General features: G+C 44.5%; 1 protein-coding gene across 2 annotated transcripts in view; it reads left to right on the top strand.

Annotated features, from left to right (window-relative positions):
- Window positions 1-17,905, top strand: part of ASTN1 (astrotactin 1) — a 306,422-nt gene that overhangs the window by 80,884 nt on the left and 207,633 nt on the right. For both annotated transcript variants that reach the window (XM_084851218.1, XM_084851217.1), the window contains exon 2: window positions 11,699-11,886. In XM_084851218.1, the coding sequence (XP_084707344.1) occupies window positions 11,699-11,886 (188 nt within the window). The remainder of the gene's footprint in view (window positions 1-11,698; window positions 11,887-17,905) is intronic.

Genomic DNA, 17,905 nt, shown 5'->3' with positions numbered 1-17,905 from the left:
TAGACTGATTCATCCACCCCTATCTGCAGGCATGGGTTTTGGGACATATATCCACAAAAGTAGATGTGCTGTTTTCATAACATAGATCCACATCACATGTGTGTTTAATAACAACAGCAGCAACTTCTTTATTTATTTATTACATTTATATCCCACCTTTCTTCCATTATGGAACTCAAGGAGGCTATATGTGGTTCCCAAATGGTCCCTCTCCAAGCACTGGCCAGACCCAAACCTGCTTAGCTTCAGCAAGGTGGCTGCCTCACATGCCTTCAGACTATGCCCTGGGATAATAATATTGTTGTCATCATCATCCGCAGTAGCCTTAACTGTGTATCATGTTGTCCATTGAAAATCAGATTTCTCTGAGCAGTATAATGCAGAACTGAATCACTTTTGAGAACAGCGTGCACAATGTGACTTAACTGTGCATCCTGTCTGCATTTTTATGATCATAACCTCAAACTTGCTGCCTAGTCGGGCACTTACCTACCACAACAAATAATGTGGTTTTAACATTGGAAGTTGGAAATCAGAAATCAGGGCATGCCTAACTTTAACCACTAAGAAATACATCTGTCATCTCTTTCTGCCAATTCCTTGAAGTCCCTGACATAGTTTGCTGCTAAGAGACTGATTGCAATGAATGCGGAAGGAGGCGGCTCAGTGAAGGTGAAACGGATTTCTCTCCGTGCTTTGCTTTCCACAGGCGAGTGACCTCCTGCTGCTTTGGAGTCTCTCTTGGAAGGAGCCTGTTTCCCAGCCGAACTAAGCCTGCCACATTCAAGACCTTGCTGATTTATAGAGATCATCAATTTGACAATTATACACACCTGCAGGCTTAATTGCCCCCATTTCCTTGAGCTGTGGACAGATTTATGACTTTATCCAATTCTTGTAACTCTGGAACATGCTTGATTAGACCCCAAAGTCTCTTGCACTGATCAGTCTCTGAGCATTGCTGGTCTTTGGACCCTGTGACAGATTCTCCCTCCCTTCGGGAAAGATAAATTAACAAGCTGCAGTCAGCCAGGTCCTCTCTCCATCTTTCTTTTTATTTGGCATGCTGGTATATTAAAAAGCTTCTCTGCTGCCTATGGGATGAAGTGAATTTGACTTAAGGTCCGTATCTGAGGCCCTGCTCCCTCGTCCGTCAGCAAGGACTGTTAGCCTCTTAGTACCAGGGACTGGGCCTTTTCTATAGTGGCCCCGACGTATCTGGAATACCTTTCCAAGGGAAATATGTTTGGGTCCTCCTTTTTGGCTTTTAGGCGGGCTTTAAGCACCTTTTTTCCAGTTGGCTTTGGGATGATTTTTGGTGCTTTAACTGTTTTATCTGCTGCCACTATTTTAATGTTATTTTTATTTGTTGCTGTTATTTTTATCTGATTGATTTATGTCTTGTGTTAATATATAGATATATTAACACAAATGTGTTTGTCATGATTAGAGTGTTAGACTGCAACTCAGAAGATCTGTGTTCTAGACTCCACTTGGCCATGTATCTTGCTGGGTGACATTGGGGATGTCACTGACTCCCAGCGTAAACTACCTTACACAGTTGTTGTGAGTATAAAATGGAGATGAGGAAGGTCATATAAGTTGCCTTGGGTTGCTTGCAAGACGAAAAAAAGGGGATATAAATGTAATAATACAAATCACAGAATCAGAATAGTAGGGTTGGAAAGGGCCTATAAGACCATCGAGTCCAACCCCTTGCTCAGTGCAGGAATCCAAGTCAGAGCATCCCTGACAGATGGCTGTCCAGCTTTGTCTTGAGTGCCTCCAGTGTGGGAGAGCCCACCACCTCCCTAGGTAATGGGTTCCATTGTCATACTGCTCTTACATTCAGGAAGTTTTTCCTGATGTTCAGCCGGAATCTGGCTTCCTGTAACTTGAACCCATTATTCCGTGTCCTGCGCTCTGGGATGATCAAGAAGAGATCCTGGCCTTCTTCTCTGTGACAATCTTTCAAGTACTTGAAGAGCACTATCATATCTCCCTCACTCTTCTCAAGGCTAAATATGCCCAGTTCTTTCAGTCTCCCATCATAGGGCTTTGTTTCCAGTTCCCTGATCATCTTCATTGCCCTCCTCTGAACCCTCTCTAGTTTGTCTGTATCCTTCTTAAAGTGTGGTGCCCAGAACTGGACACAGTACTCCAGATGAGGCCTAACCAGTGCTGATTAGAGGGGAGCTAGTACTTCACATGATTTGGAAGCTATACTTCTATGAATGCAGCCCAAAAGAGCATTTGCCTTTTTTGCAGCCACATCACATTGTTGGCTCATATTCAGCTTGTGATCTACAACAATTCCAAGATCCTTCTCGTTTGTAGTGTTGTTGAGCCAAGTATCCCCCATCTTGTTTCGATGCAGCCCATACCTGACCTCTATAAAGCAGTAGCTGTTCATAACTGGAAGAGCACCAACCCTCAGGGGGAGCATGCTCCCCACCCCCCGGTGGAGCTCAAATGCCCATCTCCTGCTTCACAGCCCCCTGTCCTATGCAGTGGCCACTGGAGGCGGCTGTGGTCAATGTCTGTCTTGGTGCCCCCTTCTAGTGTGTCTCTTTTGGCTGGTTGGCAGAGAAATCTTTTCTCTCTATGGGTCAGTCTTGAATCCTTGTCCCAGGGAGTGCTGTGGGCTAAAACAGTCATTAAGAAAATAAGAAGAGCCCTGCTGGATCAGACCAAGTGTTCATCTAGTCCAGCATTCTGTTCACACAGTGGCCAATGAGCTGTCAGCCAGGAAACCACAAGCAGGGCATGAGTGCTACAGCACCCTCCCACCCATGTTCCCCAGCCTAGTAGCCATTGATAGGCTTTTCCTCCAGGAATTTGTCTAACCCCCTTTTAAAACCATCCAAATTGGTGGCCATCACTATGTCTTGTGGTAGCCAATTCCATAATTGAACTATCTGCTGTGCGAAGAAGTCCTTCCTTTTATCCATCCTGAATCTCCCACCAATAAGCTTCATGGGACGACCTCGGGTTCTAGTATTATGTGAAATACATTACTTTAAATCTGTGGCTAGCAGCTATATTTCCCCCTATTTTTACTCCCAATTTGGATTGGGACTGTAATGTGGGTGTAGGGGGACTTTAAAGATCTGGATTAGGGGCCCTGAACTTACTGTAGAGTGAGATTGAACAAAAGTCATAGTTGTGAGGCACAGATCTAAAGTAATGTTTGTTTTGGCCCTGTGGCCCTGACAGTGATTGGGGCTGTCACTGGGGGTGGGGGTGGGGGGAAATCCGGGCTGTCACAGGGACGGATGGCTGGGGAAGGGAGAAAGCAACAAGGACTTCTCCATCCTCTAGCCAGCTGGACAGGAGTGAATCAGGCTGCCACCAGAGGCGGGGGGAGGGAGAATCTGGGATGTCTTGAGGGGGGATCTGGGATGCCTTGGGTGGGGGGGCGGTCTGGAGAAAGGAGAAGGCGACAAGGCCTCTCTGCAGGATTTCTGCCCTGGGAGCTATGTGGGTGCTGTGTTGTGTATCATCTCCTTCCTCCACTTTGTGTGTTGTGCTCCAAAATGGTGCTTGTAAGCAGCACAAGAGGACTGAAGTCCCTACCTGTATGGATGCCTGGGGACTTGGCAGTAGCAGGTCATTGCTGGCTGTGTTACTGGGGCTGATGCAGTGGGGGTGCTTGGCGCTGTACATGGTATGATGCAGGGGTGTGTGCTGGGGACATGTCCCCATCGTAGCGAGCTCATTGGCTCCCGCTGTGTGTGGCTGTCATCTGGGCATCATCACTGGCACAGTCCCTGATTGGTGGGCACTAGCAGTTTCCAGATGAACACTGTGGACAGGGATTATTACATTTTTGCAGTGTTTTTCTATTTCCTGGTTGTGCACTTTCCTCTTCACTTCCAGGCTAAGCGTGTACTGGATATGGTGGGTGTTCTGCTAGCGTAGTGGTGGTGCATCCTTCCCTGACCCCCAGCATAATCTGAGGTTTGCTCTGCCCAACTTCACTGAGTTTAGTCTGTTTCTAAAAAGTGATTAAAAAATCAATGGTGAGATTGTCTACTATCCTTAACTTGTAGGCAGCCAGATCCACTTGTAGAAGATCTCCCTGAAATCAACTTTTTCTGTTTACGTTGCATCTGCATGGCTACAAATTATAAGCTCAGAATGTACATTATACAGATCAGTATTTATGCAAACTTTTCAGTTGTTCCAGAGCATTCTTAAATTCTGTATTTTATTTTTATCCTATTTGAATTTTTGTAGAATTTGGATTGGTGAGGGTGGTTGGGGACATAGACTAGTTTTCTGGGGGTGTGTGGATTTGTTAGGCACTGGGGTCCACTTGAACCAGAATGGCACTTAAAATAAAAAAAGTTGCAGAGCAGCTTTTAAAATGATCCCTGGGGAAAGCCGGCAGAATCTGTGGAGCATCCAGTCCAGGATGAATCATTCAGACTGGAGAGGGCTAAAAATGTTTCTGATCATTGAAATGGGGCAGGGTAGAGCTAGGTAATGAGCTTAGTGTAAAACATGATAAGGTCAAAGGGCCATCTGGAGAAATGGATACAGCGGAGAGTTGGAGAAGGACACCATGTATAGATGTTGATATGCTAATTCTAGCAGCCTCTGGGCAAAGATGGGGAGGCAAAGTTGTTGTTGTTGTTCAGTCGTTCAGTCGTGTCCGACCCTTCGTGACCCCATGGACCATAGCACGCCAGGCCTTCCTGTCCTGCGCTCTCTCCCGGACTGTGCTCAAGTTCATATTCATTGCATGGGAGGCAAAGTACTTGGTTTTAAAGGAGAACATAGATATTATGCGCATAACAGAGGCCTCTGGTCTAGTGCAGCAGGGCTCTTATATTAAAAGGGGTTCTCATAAAAGGAGAGGATTGTATTTGGGGTTTTATAGGAAGGAGGCCATGAAACAGGGAGAGTAACCATGCAGGAATATAGTAGCTCAGCTCCCCTGAACGCTGGAAAACTGTCCATGTGGTGCTGGTACATTTTTAAACATCTCTCCAGTCATGAGGGCTGAAAACTTGCTTTAAAAAGAAAAAGAAGAAGAAAAGTACTACATTATCTTATGTTACTCTCCTCATAGAGAATTGCAGAAGACTCATGACTCCATTCATGAGCTTACTTTGAACACAGAGGCAAATGCTGAACCAAAAGCAATGAACGTGTTCCCTCTGGATAGATGATGAACCAGCCATCTTTGTTCCATGCAGCAAGCCTGAATCTACTAAAATAATATCTAATTCTGTTTGCCCTTTTGGCCCTCGCCGTAATGAGCACTTAAACAAATTAGCCTGCAGGAATGGGCTGAGGTTTAAGTCCATCTCATCTCTATAATGCATCCCTCCATCCCACCACAATTGTCCATTTAACCTAGCTTTCACAAATATGTTCAGATGCCATGCCAAGTGCCTGGCAGATGGTTTAGAATAGACGGCCATTACCTTGACTGTCATCCTTTAACAGATATGAATTGCCTCCGTACAAGCATTCCTAGCTGACTTGTGCAATGAAGGTGGCCCTGGAAATGTTATGACGTGCTCCCGTCTGTACTGTTAAAAACACACACCACACACACAGTCTTTATTTGGCTTGTGGACAGTGAGAATGATCAAGTTTTAATGTTTTTCCTCCAGTCATTTTTCTGCTTAAAATTCACCCCCAGTGAGTTTTTCATTCACTTGCCCCATATAATTTCCTCCAAGGGTGAAAAAACAGCTTGGGGAGGATGATTTTGAGCTGAAAACAACCAGAGTGGAAAGAGCCAATCAGTTTCACCCAGCCTGCTCTGCCTCCAGTTACACAGGCTATGTGCCTGCCAAGACTGCTTTTGATTTTTAAAAAATAACCTGGAGAGGAAAGTAACATGGAAGGACCCTATCATGTCTGGTTTGGCCCTGAAAGGAGCCCAGCACAGGGAGCAGGACTGCCTGCTTGCTTACCAGATCAAGGTGCTCTTTCTGAGCACTCTACTGAGCTCAGGCAGCCCAGTTTGAGTGGGATACCCACTCCGCCTAATAGTTAATTCAGCTCTTGATGGTTTTGCTGCATAAAGCTATAAAGACAACTGATTTATGAATATTTAAATGCAATAATACTGCTACTTAGATCATATCAATTATTTTTAACGACTTATGTACTGTGGGTTTTGCCTGAATTACTTTTAACAGTGTAGAAAATCCAAACCATCTCATCTCCCATAAGGGATTTCTAGTGTTTGGATCATTATATAATTTCAGTTTGGGGGGGGAAGCGCAGTATGGAAATACTGAATTTGGCAAATTGGTGCTTAATGACAGTGCCTCAACTTTCCTGAACAAGACATAAGTTGTGGGTAAAAAAAAAAAAAAATCACTCTCAATTTCAGATGCAAATGTTGATAATTGTCATGCCCCACTGGAGCTGGAGCTCCCAGAAACTGAGGGCACTTCAAATGAGCCACTGTCATCGGACCAAGAGGAGTCTGGGCCCTTGGGGAGATGGCTGCAGGTCTATCCCCACCTGGGGAGGGGACTCTCCCCCAAGACAGAGGCTGAGCAACCCCCTGGCCCCCAGGGGCATTGTCACCTCAAGCAACAGGCCAGTAGGGCTCCCCTCAGAAGGAGTGCTCACTTGCAAAGAAGGACTCCTCAGGAGAAAGTGACTGCGCATGAGTAGGCCTCTGACCAGGGAGCCCTAATATACTGCAGCTGGGCTCTGGGTGGGGCTCACCAGGCTCTGTTGTTAAATCACTTCAGTGTCTGCCTAGCCAATGTTGGAATAGCATCAGTTCCAGTGCCTTGTTTTCTGGATCTTGCCTTGCGATTGACTTTCTGGGCTACTAACCCTTGGTCTCCTTCTTGACTCTGCTTCTTGACTGTTCAATGTATCTGACTACCCAACTGTGTTTTGACCTTTGACCTCCTGCCGTAGCCTGAACCTGTGGGACTGAAACATGTGTGCTAGAATCTTTGCCTGCTTCATTACTTTGCTTCTTGGTTAGCCTCCTCACTCAGAGGGTGAATTTGGATGATCAGGGGGGAAGCAACATGGCATTGGTTGTTTCTCCTGTGTGTTCCAGTTGCTTGACCAGGATTACCCTAATCACCCATGCTGCATTGCGGGTTGCCATCTTGTCTGAACCCGGTGCGCAGCAGAGGTGTAGTTCATTTTCACCCACCCTACAACCCATACTGCAAAGGTGGGTGAAAATGAACTACACCTGTGCTGGGTTTGGGTGACATGCCAATGCAATGCAGGTAATTAGGGTAATCTTGGTTGCATAAGCGGTGTGTGTAGGGGAAACAACCAACACTGTGTTGTTTCCCCCACCGATGATTGTCTGAACCTGGTCAGAGTCTGCTACAGCCAATGCAGGACAATAATTTTTAAGATCTAGAGTCTGAAAGTTTGCCACATTTTGAATGTGAAATTTTGTTCAACTTAAATGTCTTATGTTCATCACATACACACAAACTGTGATGTTTGAACTCTCTGCATGCACCTCAGAACCTTGGGAATTGGCCGCATTTTAGAAATTCAGTACAGAATCATGACCATTACACACCTACATTGCACAAAGCAACATATACAAATACTCTCGGAAGAGAACAGGAATGCTTCCTAGTATAAAGCCAGCACAATCCATTGAATGGAGTATTGTATTAGATCTGGAGCAAGGAGAGCTGGATTTGTATTATCCAGTCCTAACAATTTGGAACTGCAGGTGATAGGGTCAGGCTGAGCTCACCCCCCAGGTGATGAGGAGGTAGAGGGCAAATGCAGTCTGTAGTAGGGCTGTGCAAAGTTCTTCCCAACACATTTGCTGGAGCTGTTTTTCAAGTGGAGGAGATATTCGTTTCTGTGTGTGTGTGTGTGTGTGTAAGTAAACCAGGTCTCAGGACTTTTCAGTTGGGGGGAATACTTACTGAGTTGCATGAAGATTAATTACCTAAGGAGTAGAAAAGTATTATAGAACTAACCCTGCTGTTCTACAAACTGAGAAGTATTTAGTGATCATAAGCTGACTGTGAGTAAAGGTACAGCCCTCTCCCTAATACTCATCACCTACTTTTACAGACTAAGGCTAGATTATCCTTGATCATTGGGATAATAATGATTTTAAATCCCATGTTTGTAAATTATCCAGGTGTAAGTCTCTGACACAGATCTAAGCCCTGCTAATCTGCACTGTTCTCCTTTTTTCATATCTCTGTCTCTCTAGTGTCTGGGATTGTGTAGGAGTATTGAGATACTTCCTACCCTGCCTGCCAGGGCCTAGGATAGACTGAGGGCTCCCATCTATAGCCACCTTAGGTTCCTTGGAAGAAAAAAGGTGGGATGTAAATGTAATAATAAATAAAATAGAGTGTCAGTCCCCTAGGGTTGTGCTCTTAAGTTATATTTCTTTGCTCTTGTGGCTTTATGGAAAGCAGCTGTGTGGCAACAATAATATTTAAAAATAGCGAGACAGAGGGTTTGACAATTCAAAATTGAATGGGAGAAAAAATAGTCTTTTTGCTAACAGCAGAGCCCAGTTTAGATATACAAGCTCTGTCCACTTATTTTCCCCACACAGTCATATGTCTGGGTGCATAGCTACTTCAAGAAGCATTGACTGACATGGAAATAGTCCTACTTGAGATGCTTCAGTTTGTTTCAGTGGGGCTTCCACTTCCCAGTGGACTGTGACCCTAGCTCCTACAGGTTTTAATGGCATCCAGTCTTCACCACCTCAGGCTGCCTCCTCCTATAGGGCAGAGGCGTCCTGCCAGTGAGGTGACCAAGGCCTGCAGGCATAGAAGTCTTTCAATATATACCCTTTATTCCTTGTTAGTTTTGCAGCAAGAGCAGCCCCATAGAAGCTCCTGCCAGAGAATGACAGTGGCCATGAACTTAGAAGGACCATGATTCCCTGCTTTAGCACAGTGCTGCCTATTCACAGCACCTTTGGTAAGGACTGAGGATAGCTGTCCTTGACATGTTAAATTACGTGTTAGGGATTTATTTATTTTTGTATTACCCTGAGCAAAGCATACAGCTCATGACTCTATATGGTGGGATAGATTTAGGCCAGAAAGGGAAAGAGCAGAAAAGCACAGATTTCAGGTTCACGGTTTGAAAGATATTAATGGTAGGCCTAGTTCCCCCATGTGGCTTCCATTAAGGCCTTAGATGGGAAGCCATTAACGTTGGTATTAACTTCTAACACCCAGATTAAAAAATAGCCGTCTGGAGCCAGGGGTTAATAACAGTAAGGGAAATCATTTGTTATCCTTCAGAACACAGTGTACGATGGCATCGGATGTGACCCGAGACCTTGGCGCCTATTGGAGGATGGCCTACCTAAGCTCCCAAACGATTTGGTAGTCATCATGGCAGCAGATGCTAAGGAAGTGTGGTGACCGTCTGAGGAAGGAAACATGGAGGGGAAGAAGGAGAAAATAGTATTGATGGTAGAGACACTGGATACAATCCTCACAGAGAACAGAATGTGGAGTGGCTCCCATAGAACCCAGCTACAGCTCTCCTGCACCAACTGACTCGGCATTCGGTGGGGCTGTCCAGTTGCAACTGGGGCCCTCCCGTGTCTTGCCAGCATACTTTTTTTGCCCTTGGCTCCTGTGTGTGTAGCTATCCTCCTGCTTCTGCTAAGAGTAGTGTTGTATTGGTAGTAGGAATGACTGCAGGAATCAGCGGGCCTCAAACACAACTGTTCTTTATTCAGCACACAGAAGTGAGGGCTTAGCAAAAACTTCACCCACGGTTGCTGCTCCCAATTCTACAGGAGCTGCCAAGGTTCAAAAACAATAACTAACCCACAGTACCCCCTAGAATACATAACAAGTAGCCTGGAGAAGAAGATGTGGGAGGGACTCAGCTGCAGTTGAATGGCTTATTTGAGTCACAATGTGCTCAGAAGAAAAGTAGCATGCTTCACCTGGAGGCAACTGGTGGGAGAGGGTAGGGTTGTAGAATAGGGCCTGATTAGAGTAGTTCCTCACCCTGTTTTCCCTGAGTACAGGATTACACTGAATGGGTTTCGGCACTATTATAAACTTCCAGTAACTCTGTGTATTGTTTGTCCCAGAGATGAGCTTTTTAAAAATAATTCTGATCGTCTAGTCACCTTACTGGCTTGCACCATGCCCAGGTATTCTGCTCCTCTGGTTGTATCTACCCAGGATTTAATGTGCCCATGGGGTATGCATGTATGCTAGTTTGTTGGCTTTCTTAATTTATTCATGCTGAGTTCAGCTTTTCTTTTGAAGAACCGTGGGGTATTTAAAAGTGTGTTTGCTAATCCTACAAACACGATTCCTGCATTGTTAGCTGAATCAGTGTGGAAAGAAAAAGAAGAGCTGGGAGTCTCTGGGAAGAGGAAATATGTATTGCAAAAGTCACATTTTGAAATCTGCAGATTTGTTCCAGTTTCAGAGTAAGGAAAGGGTGTCTGTTGCTTTTCCTCATTGGGGACACAGGCATGCCAGAAAAAAGAAAAGAAAAAAACCCTGCTGGGTCATTAACTTACATCATGACGAGTCAGGATTAATAAAGAAGATGAGAATAATAGTTTATATGCCAAGGGGTCAAATTGGAGAGACAGTAGAAACAATCAATAAGCCAGATGGATGAGGCAGCAGATGCCGCCCAGACGCCAGTCAGTTGCGGCGCCTGTGTAGTTGTGGGCTCTTCTAGTTGCTCAGACCAGTGGGAAGATTTTGAGGGGGGTTGGGAGTATCCCCTGACTCATTCTGGGCCAGTGGTGAAAGGAGGTGGGTGTGGGTGACTTCGTTACAGGTCCCTCCTTGAGCCAGAGTTGTAGAGTGGCACCCTGGATTAAAATCCTCACTTGGCATCCTAGCTCAAGATACATTTCAGGCTTGACCTCTGACAAGGACAAACCTGAGAAGGCTGCCTGCCTTACAAGAAATTGCTTCTTTGCTGGCAGGTCAGGATAGAGGCCTAGAGAGAGAAAGGCGTAATGCAGAAAGTTGAGGAAAAGGCAAAACGGATAACATTTATGGTTAATAAAGTGCCTCAAAAGCTAGGCACCTAGCTGAGTGGAGCTTCAAGCTAGGTTTTGGAAGAATGCAAGGCTAACGGCCCTGTACTAAAGTAGGAATCAAGGACTGGCAGAAACATGGCCGACTTCTAGCAGTTCCTTTTGCAGGCCAGAAAAACCGAAGACCAGCCTGATGGATGGATTCAAGGTGTCAGCCAAGGCTCTGATGATATTTAGTCAAGCAATGAAAAGCTGCTGGGTATGAACGGGTTGTGCTGTTGTGAGGTCAGAGTGCAACAGTCCAGTTCTCTGGCAGTCTTGGCTTGGGTAGCTCCTAATTGCTCCCCTGATTTCAGTGGCAGGCTTGATTCCACATACATATCTACCATTTTGAATGAGTATCTTTCCTCCTGACGTATCCAGAGACAATGCTGGCTGTATCCACCCCTTTAATCAGGGGTGGGCTACTTGTGGCCCTCTGCATCTTTTTGGCCTGCAGTTCCCGTCATCCCTTACCATTAACTATGCTGGCAAGGGCTGATGGCAATTGTAGGTCAAAGCATCTGGAGGCCCACAGATTGCCCACCATGCTTAGGTGGTGTCAGCCTAAGAAAGATTACTCGGAGAATGCTGTTCCTCTAGAAAGTTGTCTGTGGGTTTTCTTGTGAACCGGTTTGTTCAGTAGTTCTACTGGTTGCATTGGTCTTCTTCCCTCATCCACAGAAATTTCAGGCAACACAGAAGATATCCCATTGGTGCGTTGGAGGCAGCAGTGGCTCGAAAATGGCACGCTGCTCTTCCATATCCACCATCAAGATGGCACTCCCAATTTGCCTGGTTTGGAACCCACAGAGGAACCCCAGAGCGAATCGGCAGAAGAAGAGCTAAGGATCCTTCACATCTCAGTAATGGTGAGTATTCCGTTTGCCCTCAAATCTGAATGTGGTGCTGTTGCATCATATCCCATTGTCAATTATTCTAGAGGCAGGGTTGTTGTCAAGAGGGTAATTTTGAAGAGAAATGTCTGGTAATAGCTACTCCTTTAGTTGTTACTGAAATTTTGCCTAAAGGGAAGTTAGAACCAAATATGGACGTTCTTCTTCAAACCATGCATCTGATATATTTCAAGAGAAATCAAACTGGTTTCAATAAAAGTAGTGAAATTTCTCAAGGTGGTTCCCCATACCCTAAATTAAAGTGAAATTTAAAGCAGATGAGAAGGTTTCCCCCATAGGCAAAATATCTGAGGAATTTCAAGTGTCACAAGAATTTTCTCTGTTGGATCTCCTACATCTAACCTTAACTACTATATAATCACGTATACCAGTGATTATTCTCCAGTGGTCATGTTGGCTGAGAATGATGGGTATTGTAGTCTAGCACATCTGAGTAGCATCAGGTTGGGGGAAACTGACTTATACTATGTGTGCTTATTGTGAACAATTCCTTATTAAGGTTAAAATATGGTACATATTTGCCATAGCTGTCAGTGACTAAGCCCATACTTATACCAGGGGTGGGCGACTTGTTGCCTTCCTGATGTTAATGACCTGCAACTCCTATCATACCTCACCACTAGATCTGTTGGCTAGGGCTGATGGGAATTGCAGTCCAACAACATCTGGGGGGCCACAAGTTGCCCACCCCTGCATCTACTCCTTATAGTGGCCAAGAGAATCAAACCTTTTTTTAATCAAACTATTTGAATGCAAAAGGAATGTACTAAATTAAGTTCATGCCCTTCATGAGCCTGAAAATGTGAGGTCAAAATGTAGTTACCTTCCATGCAGAAGATACTTGGGTTCTTACAATATAGGGCACAATCTATGCTGGCTGGGGAATGGTGGGAGTTGTAGGGCTTTTTCTGTCTAAACACGCACAGGATTGCAACCTTAGGAATGAAGAAGTGGAGCATGGTTTCCATGGTAACAATGCTAATAGCCCATTACAATTCATCTGGGTAGGATGTTCACCTATCCTAACATTTTGCCTTCCAGACAGATGTCCTTGTGAAGCTCACAAGCAGGGAATAAACAGAGCCATGTATATTCCACAATTCCATACAAGTGCGAAAAATTACAGAATTTGACATTGGGAGCATAATTCAACATCCTAAGAGTCTTCACTTTCATTCTTCCATTCAGCAAATTCTCTTATGGCTGCAAATATAGGTTTAAAATGTGTGTGGGCAATATGTGGTGAAATCTCCAAACACAAAGGCCCATTTTGCAAGTAAGGCGAAACCATCCTATAGTACTATGGAAATAAACCTCAGTAAGGTTCTAGAGCTCCAAGGACTGAAAGAACACATGCCGCCCACCACCGCCACTGCATACTCCCATCATGCTACCCTGATGGATATGTATTTGACATTCAGACGAAGTTCTCTGCAGGTACAGGTTGGTCAAGATCCTTTCTCATGTGTAGGAGCTCTCCGAAAGTGCATCTGTACATGCAGAGACCTCTTTCTGATAAACCTTATGTAGGGAAACATGGCAGCGGTTTTCAGTGACGGCAGTGGACGGGCCTACCCTGTGACCTTTCCACTTGTTCATTAAACGTGTGGAGGGAGCCATGTGTACTCTGCCCCATAATCAGAGGTGTCTCAGCTCCAAACGTAGGGATTCCATTTTTAGCTACTATCTACAATAACAGCTGATACAATTTTTCTTCATGATTCTTTTTACCACTTAAAAAATAATAATTTAAGTTAGTGGCCATCACAACACAGTGGAGCAGGGGTGGAAGGAAGGAGACCCATGCTGCCAGGAACAGGGAGGGATGAAGATGTACAATTTTCTGGCCACTGGAAATTCCTCCCAGACCTTTTCTGGTCTTAGTCCTCTTGGCAACCACCACCTTCACCTTTTAAATTTGCTCCCTCCACCCCAATTAATCAGGGTTCATATGCTTCTAATTGCTGGGTGGAGTTCTGTGCTGGAAGACAGAATGCTTGTGGCTCCGAAAACTTCTCCTTTTTTTAGCATTGGCAGGAGATGTTCTAATAAAGCTCCTTACCTTAGGTGTGTAGTGTACCGTTTTGCACTTTTCTTGCCTTCAGTTCTGAGCTAGGAAGCTTTATGGGGAACTTCATTTCCGGTATGCCCTGTCATTAATGCCTGGTCTATGAAAAAATCCAAGCCTTAAAGATGAGTCATCTGCTGCTGCCATCAGCCTTTTCTGGTATTAGTCCCCCTGCTTCACAAGGGTACGTTCTTATTTATAATATTTCTATACTGCTTAATATATTAAAATTAAGCAGTTTACATAATAGGTAGCCAGTGCAGGTCTTTTAAAACGTTTGTAATATGAGTATATCTAGGTGCTCCACTAAGCATCCTAGCTGCTGCGTTTTGCACCAGCTGCAGCTTCCGAACCAGGTGCAAGGGCAGCCCCATATAGAGTGCTTTGCAGTAGTCTAACAGTGAAGTTATGAATGCATGGATCACAGTGGCTAGGCTATCCCTATCCAGGAATGGGCATATTTGCCATCCCAGCCAAAAATGGTAATGGGTGCTCCAAGCCACTAAAGTTATCTGGGCCTTTAGTGACAAAGATAGATCCATGATAAAGTTATTTCCCACCCAGTAGCTTTGATTTTGGTTTTCTTGAATATACAGAGCTTGATGTTTTATACGTGCAGCCATATTATTGTGAGAGACATTCCTCCACGCAGTTTTTCTGAAGTAACATTGGTTTCCTCCGAGAAGCTTTGAGAGAACAAGAGGAATGAAGAGAGATGGTTAGAGAGAAAATCCAGTGGATGCCAGTGAGGAAAGAAAATAAAAGATCGATGTTGAAGAGGTAGAGTTTTCTTTTTTTAAGCAACGCTGAAGAATTGTACAATTCCTTTTGCCAGCAAAAGATAATTAGCTGGAGACACTGTCGTCGGGCAGCACTGATACCGAGGACGGGGCTGTTTAATGAAGCCTGCCTTAATGAGAATGTCAATATCTCTCCCAGATTGCTGCCAGGGGCTGGCTTTCTCCCTTCATGTTTTGTTTTTGATTAGTCCTGGAGAAAAATTAATAAATGGCAAAAACAAAACTGCAAAGAGCATTTAGAGCCTTTTTGGCCTGGGGGCTGCCTATCGACTCTCTGATAGAATCCCTGAGTCATGGGTTGGATCCTTCACTTGAGAAGCAGAAAAGCCCCTCATTGGCAGGGCTGAACTGCACCAGGTAACACCTACTTCCAGATGTTTACTTGCTACCTGACTTCCTTCCTATATTTTGTACACCTGTGCTGCCTTGTATGTGCTAAGCAAAGACACTGTTCTCTCAGCCTCTCCATCTGTAAATTGGGAATAATAATACTGGCCTATGTTATAGAGGGGTTGTTAGCATTACCGAGGAGCTGCTGACGCTCGAATTCCCGTTTCTCCCTCTTCCTAGTAAAATCTGCAACAGCATAATATGTACGATCATGTCATTATGTTATGTGTCTCCCCACATCTGCCAGCCAGTGTTCTGAAGTGGGGAGTGTTTTATATTTCAATCCATATTAGGTATGAAGATGAGGGAGCAAAGGGAATGAGTTCCATCCTCAATCTAACTTACGTTGTAGGGTTATTGGTTGTAAGAGAACTGCATACACTGCCCTGAACTCCCTGAGAAGGAGCAGAATAAAAATGTTATAAAATAATCTATATGAAACACTTTGACTACTTAGGAAAACCGGTATATACATATTAAGTAGTATTGTTTGCTGCTACTTGAAACCATTGCTCCTAATTGAGGGTTCTTCCCTCAATAGCCCCAACAGATATTCCCTTTCCCCCTTACAATGGAAGAGTTTTAGAGCTTCTCTACATGAACAATTTATTGCATGCTCGTGATCGGTCACTCATGAAAATTTGTGGGTTCTTTACATGATGTCATCAACATCCAGGATGTCTCATGCACTTTCCCCCTTTTATCCCCCCCTTTATCCAGCTTTCAAAAAGATTGGTGATAAGCTGTAATAAAAAATGCTGGTGCAATATCAGCAGTGTGTAATGCCAGCATAGTGCTATAATTCAGCCACTAGATGGCGCAGTTTCATTGAACATATAGAGTATTGCCGAGAAGGGAAGTTTTCAATTCCAAATCACATGATCGCCGTCTAAAGGAGCCCATTGTAAACCCAGAAAGACTCTGGAAGACAAAAGCCCTGGTAAGGATGCGGTATTTTTGCTTAATGTAGAGAAGCCCTGAAAACAGTGTTAATGCCCTGCTTTCATCTTCTTTTCCCGTAAGCTAAACATTTCCAGTTCCAGCCATCATTCTTCAGTCATGATTTGCTCCAGACTTGTTAATTGTCTTTCTGCTCTCTATGTGGAGTTCTTTCTAACCTGTCTGCATCCTTTTTAAAGTGTGGCAGCCAACGGAGACCAATAGAGTAGACTACAGTCTTGCTCTGGTCGAGAAAGTGTCTTTTTATTTCACCCAGTCTTCTTTCACATCCTTTAAAAAAAGCCGGGGGGGGGGGGGGACCTGCAGTAGCTGAGTTATCCACCAGCTCACTGTAATTATTTGTCATAGTTTTGAGAATTCCATAGAAAGTTTTTTAGTTTTTTAGGAACTCATTATTATTTTTCTGGACCTCTCAATGAAACCACCCACACTGGTTCTTCTAGGTTACCAGTGGAATGAGAGTAGTTGGGTTCCATACTGGTTTTATGTGGGTGGTAATTTTGGTCCAGAATAAATGTGTGGCATTTGTAGGAGAATATTTTCAAAAGTGTAATGAGCTGTTGCTAGGTGACAATGTTCAGCCATTGTGACTTCCACCAAACAGCCAGTGAAAACCTGTGTATGTGGGATTCTTCGATAGCATTAGAGAGCATGTAAGATAACCATTGGTGCTCAAGTCTTTCTCCTGGATCAGACTCCAATTGCAAGGGCTGCATTATTGTGGTTGCATTTTTACAGTATTCTCAAGGGACACAGAGGGCTATTTTGCATTTCTGAAAGCCATGACTCCAAGTGGGTGGCAGCTAGGGATGTCGCGAACTTTCATTTCCTACTTCGTCTTTGACTATCGTCTCTCTGTTCGGCTCTCTGAACTGAAGTTCGTGAACTCCTCCTCGCCTGCCCCTGCTCCGCTCCATTTGAGAGTTTCCCACGGTCTCAGGCACTATGGCAATCCTGTTCACCAGCTCCCCCAGCTCTCACCCATCGTCTGTTCAGCAAACAGCTTCGGCGGCCATCCCTTCAGTTTTGCGCATTTGTCCTTTTTTTCGCATTTGCCCCCAATGTGTGCATCTGCATATATGCGCATTTTTGGAGCGGGGGCAGGGGGAAACGCAGCTGCCAGGACCCTTTTGATTTTGCGCATTCAATGAATTGAGAAATGACACAGCCACAGAGAGATCCAGGAAAAGATGAGAGCAAGCAACCCCCTTCCTATCTGAATGATGGTCGTTGCATTCAGATTGAAATGGGCCATTGCCCTCAATTTCTGAGTAACAATTAGAAAGTACTATTCCTTTACAGTGGCAAGTTGAGATAGCCACCGCAAGGAGATGTGCTATTATGTTGCAAATCTCTCCTAAAACTTAGAATTTAACTCCAGCATTTGAGAGAATATGTTCCCAAGCAGAATAAACGGAAAGAAAAAAGATATTTCCTTCATAAATCAGATGAGAGCAAGCTAGCCCGAGAGGGAAATAAATAATTGTTTTACTGTGTGTTTTTTGGTTGTAATTTCTGTGAACGGCGGCCCAGAGAGCTTCGGCTATTGGGTGGAATAGAAATGCAATACCCAAATAAATAGATAAATAAATACATAAATAATAAAAGGGGCAGTGTAGTTTTGGTCTCTTGGTTGTGTGATGTCATTTTATGTGTTTGTGTTTCGACTTGGCCGGGGTGCCCACTGGGCTGTGAGAGAACCAAAAGGACAGCCCAAGAAATATGCCCATGATGGTGATACCACTGTCACACTAGT

This window comes from Heloderma suspectum, chromosome 4 (genome assembly GCF_057233095.1).
Source record: "Heloderma suspectum isolate Gila_16-S chromosome 4, 16-S_ref, whole genome shotgun sequence".
NCBI lineage: Eukaryota > Metazoa > Chordata > Lepidosauria > Squamata > Helodermatidae > Heloderma > Heloderma suspectum.
Note: the sequence above shows the minus strand (reverse complement) of the source record. Positions and strands in the feature narration are given on the sequence as shown.